General features: G+C 45.7%; 2 protein-coding genes across 2 annotated transcripts; both read right to left on the reverse strand.

The window, feature by feature from the left end:
* Window positions 1-845: 845 nt before the first annotated feature.
* On the reverse strand, window positions 846-4,294 carry F5J12DRAFT_782940 (uncharacterized protein; the record flags this gene model as incomplete). Its single annotated transcript, XM_051742786.1, has 11 exons — window positions 846-856; window positions 904-921; window positions 994-1,354; window positions 1,406-1,545; window positions 1,593-2,109; window positions 2,150-2,218; window positions 2,264-2,520; window positions 2,852-3,272; window positions 3,306-3,548; window positions 3,590-3,739; window positions 3,953-4,294. The coding sequence occupies 11 exons, from the start codon at window positions 4,292-4,294 to the stop codon at window positions 846-848; spliced, it is 2,529 nt and encodes an 842-aa protein (XP_051600071.1).
* A 429-nt stretch (window positions 4,295-4,723) lies between these two features.
* F5J12DRAFT_782941 (uncharacterized protein) lies at window positions 4,724-5,788 on the reverse strand (the record flags this gene model as incomplete). The annotated part of the gene is made up of 1 exon (XM_051742787.1): window positions 4,724-5,788. The coding sequence occupies one exon, from the start codon at window positions 5,786-5,788 to the stop codon at window positions 4,724-4,726; it is 1,065 nt and encodes a 354-aa protein (XP_051600072.1).
* Between the last annotated feature and the right edge of the window lie 220 nt (window positions 5,789-6,008).

Consider the following 6,008-nt stretch of genomic DNA (forward strand, 5'->3'; position numbering starts at 1 on the left):
AAGGAGGCAAGATGTGCATCATACTCATCATGGATGCAATCAGGGAGAGTGGAGAACAGTAGATTATACTGTAGCTGTCACAATTTTGGAAGAATGACGGATGAGACTGGTATGAAGATGTTGCAGGGGGCAGGGAGGAAGGATCCATATGCTTCTTGGACTGGAGAGACTGAAACGACCACATAAGACCTTTCCAACCAAATGACAGACCTGAGGTGACCAAAGAATGTCCTCCTGGAGGTCATACTGACAAAAAGAACATGCTGTCCAAGCTGGATGGGCTGAAAGGGGGCAGATGAGGGTGGGATGTACCAGGACGCTTCAGGACGGAAGCTGGTAGGAACTCCTGGTAGATATATGTAGCCATGGTCCCTAGCAAAGGGGACAAGCGAAATGACTGATGTGGAGGCAGCCATATCAGAAGAATTAGCGAAATGAGTGTCTTTTGGAGGGAGTGCTGTAGAAACGTGTGGAGTGTGCAAATCCTTTCCAATCCTGGAAGGCAGGATCGCGTGGCTGAGCACTACAAGCGAATGTGGGAATGGTTTTGGTGTCTGCAGAATTGGTGGAGATACATCAAAAACCAGAATGCCGTACATGGGCACTTAAGAATTTTATTGGTGCTTAACCTGCCTCCTCCTTTTTCTTTGGCATTGACAACTTGTTCTTGTGTGAGGGATGACTGCCAACATTGCTGGCTGTCCTTCTTCACATGAGGGCTATGGTCTTCACCTCCATTCATCAGCTACATCCATGTCCACCTCACCAAACACCTTTGGTGTGTGACAACGGATGGCATGGTTGCCAGCATAACTGACTTCAATTCCAAACACCAGGTAGATATATCACCAAGGAGCTACTGTGGTATGTCAGTAGCTGTAACTGAAAGGTGTGACTACTTACGAGGCACACCATATCTTGCTTGTGGTCAGGCCAGTAACCTATAAAGTTAGGATAACAAGACATGTATAAGGCAAAAATATTGTTACTCACCATCTTCAAATTGCACACTGCATTGATTCCACTCAACAATGACAGTGACAAGCACCTCTGTTATGGAGAGGTTGAGGTTGTGAGATTTTGATGGGAATGGGTTAGAAAGTGCATGTGCAGCCCTACATTCTTGCTTAGCATCTTTGAGACAGTCCTTCCATACTGCCTTGTAAAATCTCAGTTGTGAAGGCAATGGGCCCTCATCCTTAGCTTTCTTGGAGTTATGAGGGGCTCTGGCATGCTGAGATACTTTGTTGACTGAGTCATGTGCAAGGGTCAGAAGATCACGATCAGGAACAGGACAGCTGTTAGTGCAATGGTGGCATTCAAGAACATTGACAACAGTGCCACATTGGGAACCCTAAAATAACAATCTGAATAAATAAAGCTAGCAGGAATGGCAATTTTGTACCTCTGGCTGAGCCTTGTCCTTGGATTGTAAGCTTTGCAGAGCCACATTGTCATCCTCATCATGTGAGTACTGAAACTCATGGTCAGGGGGTAAGGAATTGTGGCAAATAGGATTGCTTGTTGTCATTTCTTGGGAGAAGCCTAACAAAGAACATTGAGCCAATACCATAATAACCTCTGACATGTACCAGGAGGAGTTGATTGCCTAAGATTCATTGCACCCCATCCAAATGCATTGTCCTCATCTTTGTCAAACTCATCGCTGGAGACCTCACCAGCCTCTGCATCCAATGGGTTATTACTTGAGGACTCCGACTCCTCTTCTGAGGAGCCCTCTGATGACAGCTTCTCTGAACTCTTGTGGCAAACGTCAGCAGTTGCCAAAGTTTGTCTTGATGAGAGCGAGCTATCAAGGGAGGGGTCAATACAAGAGTTGGGGATGGTAGCAGGTGGCTGGTGGGGGATAAACTGAGACTGGTAGTTGGGCTGGGGTGTTGGTGGATGAGATGTATTACTGGGAACTTGGTCTCCCTGAATCACAGCGATATAAGGATTATTGAGCACTTGAAGGTCAGGTTCCATCCCAGGAGGCGCAATATGACCTGGCTGTTGAGCCAGAACACTGAAACCAAAGTGATGGGAGTCTGTGGGGCACTGATGGAAGACAGGTGTTGCTACTGCTGTTGAAGACTGAGGGATGGGATTCTGAAATGAACATTGTATATCAGTATAAAAAGACACTCACTGGAGGCATATCAGCTGGGCTAGGACCATTCACAATGGGAGGCACATAGGGTGGTGGGGTGACATTGGACTTTGCAAGCAGTTAGCTTGATATTTGCAAATAACTAGAACTGACCTTCAGTTTTGCATTCTGGCCAGCACTGCAGCCCCCACCCTTTTTCTGCTGAGTGGGTGGAGGTGCAAGAGAATTTACAATGGAATTGTTGGGGAGATCTGTTGACTTTTGTGGCTGTGTAGCTTGGCCTTCAAGGGCAGTACCAATCTGCTCCAATTGCTCAGCCCTTCCACCTGAACCTGCCCCTGCCCTTCTGCTACAATGGAGTCCCACTGTGGCAATAGACTGAGAGTCTTTGAGATCAATGGGTGGGCTTCCTAGACACTTGTTTTTTGCAGGTCAAGTGTTTCCATTGGCCTCTGGTCGTTGTTTGGCTTTTTTGTTATCCTTCTTTTTCAGCAGGATTGTTCCAGATTGGGTGGACATCTGAAGGTACAAGCAGTTAAACAGAGAACAGTATAAAATGGAAGCCTGGGGACCATGATGAAATGACATCTTGTGAATCCATATAAACATTGACAGGTTCATTGCGAGACATAAAACAAAATGATGTGTGGAGATGGTTACCTGCTGCAAATGAATTGAAACACTTTACACATAACGTACAGAATGTGAACTAAACATAAAATTCATGCTAAGACTACACACCTTTGAAGCGTCTATTGGGTATAGGAGGGTTATCCATGCTCCTTACCTCTTCACAAAGGCATTTAGAAGACATAATTGCTGAAGACATAACATCCATATCATTCTCCTGACTTGGATGCATGCTTGAATTAAGTGCTTTGTGCTGGGTGATGATCTGCTGGAATGCATTTGTCATCTCCAGTGGTTTCTCATATGGCATGCTGGCCAAGAAACGATCAAAAAGGGAGATAATGTCAGAGAACTGCACTGCAGTTCTGCTCAGCAGGGACTGCCCAAGCAATATGCACCACTCATTAGCCAGAGGGATTAGATCTTGAAAATATTGCAAGACCTCAGAATCCAGCCTCGATTCAGATGGGTCATTAAGGAATGTGAACTTGGTGCATCTGGCAATTTCAAGATCTTTGGCCACCTTTTCACTCTACAAGCCAAGAAGTGTCTTTTCATGGCTGACATCTTGATGTTTGTGGCCAAGTGGCCCATCATAAAGGATGAGGATCCAGATGAAAACATAGAACAGGGATTCAATATCATCTGCAAATGTATGGTGTATAGTAGTAGGGTGATTGATGAATATGTGGGTGAGAGAGGTGCTTTTCTGGATCAATGGGACATTAGTCTTTCCACTTTTAGTGATGGCTTTCTTGAGTTGGCAAAGGATATTCACTGAAAGGAAGGGGACTGTCCCCTTTGCATACTATCAGCTTTGAGTTCCAAAATGTTTTGCATAGTACTTACTGTGCCACCCAAGTCATATTCCCCCTGTAATGTGATCTGTACAGCAAATTCCCAGTTGAGGAGAAAGCTGTGCAACCCATTTGCAAAGTCCTCGATCATCATATTGTTGATGCTACAATCTTGATGGAGGATACCCCTCTTGAGAGCCTGCTGTTGGACTGTTAAAGCAATTAGTATTGATTTTACAAGTGGAAGAGGATACGTACTTCGTAAAATATCTCAGATGCATGAAACAAGTTCCTTTTTTGTCTTGAACATTACCATTGGCCTTGCACATGGCTTCATAGCCAATTGCACATGAGTTCTCTGAGACTTCATGCACAATCACCACTTCTCATCATGATATCGTTCAGTTTTATTGACAATGCCCAGCTCAACCTCGATGACCCAGTAGTGTTGCAACTTGGGAACTCCATCGATGTCCTGGACCAGCTTCATCATGCTGACTTCATGCAGGGCTGTCCTCTGCTCCGACTCCTCCACCCAATAATCCTTGATGACATAGTATTCCCCATTGTAGCATGCAAGGTAACAAACAGTACCCCTTCCTAGAAAGCCTGTGCTCAAGAATAATACATTGAGCACCTTGTAGAAGGTCTTGTTTACTTGGATCCTCCCAATTGCTGGGATGTGTTTGGGTGATGCAGGAGTTGGGAGTGAGTTTGCACTGGGGAGGATGCCTGACTCCAAGTGAGGAGAAGGCATTGCAGGAGAGGGGAAAGGGGAGAGAGGTATTGCAAGTGCTGTGCATTTGTGGCTGTGTGCAGGATGGGGGGATATCTCTATGGTTGAATCAAAGCCAAGGGTTGAGCAGGAGCTGAATGCAATGGCACATACAATGTATATGAAGACTTCTGCATCAGTGTGGATATTGATAGAGGGTGAGATTGCACCACCAGAGTGGTCGTAAAAGTGAAGTCGAAGAAGTTTGCTATCAGTAATTGATAATCCAAGGACATAGCACCTCCAGGGCTGGTTGACAAGGGTTAGATATGCCTTAGTGTCCATCATCTTCCCAAGGCAGGATGCTGGCTTGAAAGACTCCTTTGAGTACTCAGTGATGACTTTGGGACTTGACCACATAATCTCGTTGAGGGATACTGGGGTGTTATTGACAAGGATGAGGTTGGGCTTTCAGGAATAACCTGTAGAACCTCGTGAGCTGGTTCTGCTCCAGTCCGCCATCCATTGACACTGGGGTTTGCTGGATAGACTGGGCATCGTGGATTTGGCAGTGGTTCCGATAGCATTGAGAAACAGAGCAACTTGCTTTTCAAAGCAGAGCTTTTCTGATTCTACCAGCAGCTCTGAGGCAAGTGGCCTGGGTTGCTCGGGAGGTGAATCAGAGCCTGGGGGTGGATGAAGCTCCCAGTTCCAGCACTTTCTATCATCATCATATAGGCTGACCAGGCTGTCCTCTGACAAGCTACCCTGGTTGAAGGAGGCAGAATAGCTATGGACACATGCGGGAATCACTTTCAGAGGGACAATCAGGGACCTGGGAGCTATGGAGGTAAATGTATCTCTGAAGGACTCGAAGATAATATTTGTAACATAACCAAGGCTCTGAGGAGAGCTAACTTGTATCCATGGTTCATGGATGATGTGCACAGGGTGTTTGGTTGGCTGTGAAGGAGTAATCTCCATTGAGTGCCAGCATGGCCCACCAGGGAGTAGCTCAGCCAGCCCACGAAGTGCTCTGGCTGTATGAAAGGAAATATTTTGTAGCTGTATCTGGTGCATGTCAATAATGATCTTCAGAGAGAACAGGGACAGGCTTATGATTGACAATGACAAGACAGAGTCTATAGCTCTCATGCTCAGGCCTGAATGAAGTAACCATGATGCCAGCTCCCATTCATTGTGGGAGTTGAAGGGGTAGTATAGATTTGATGCCTGTAGGTTGCTGAACTGGTCACCATTAAATTTGTCCATAAACATTGGGCCAAGTCCAAATGTTTTAGGTGCACCCTTGAAGTCATCTGTGGTTGGCCCCCACATGTCAAATGCCATATGAACAAAATCCAGGTAATCATGAGTTGCATAGTCATTGGGGTTGGTGCTCATCAGGACATCTTCTAAGTGTGTTGGGTGTTGAGAGTTATGAATGTTCAAGCTCGAAGGTTGGAGAGACTTGTGAAGGCAGACTAAGTCATTGACCCAGGTATTGCACCCAGAGGATGGCTGGCTCATGTGCATTGCGACAGCACTGTGACTCTGGAAGCCACCTTTACCACAACTTGGACAGCAGGACATACTCTAGATGGTCAGGCAGGCCAATTCCGTGTTATGTGATTATCACTTCAGTGCAAATCAGGACATTGTTCAGATTGCTATGGAGTGTATTTCTCATATACTACCCAATCACATCCCATTCACAAACATAGTCACTCATGTCTGTTTATAACCTCAATCACAC

Source organism: Pisolithus orientalis (assembly GCF_024613125.1).
Source record: "Pisolithus orientalis strain OTSU chromosome Unknown F5J12scaffold_14, whole genome shotgun sequence".
NCBI lineage: Eukaryota > Fungi > Basidiomycota > Agaricomycetes > Boletales > Pisolithaceae > Pisolithus > Pisolithus orientalis.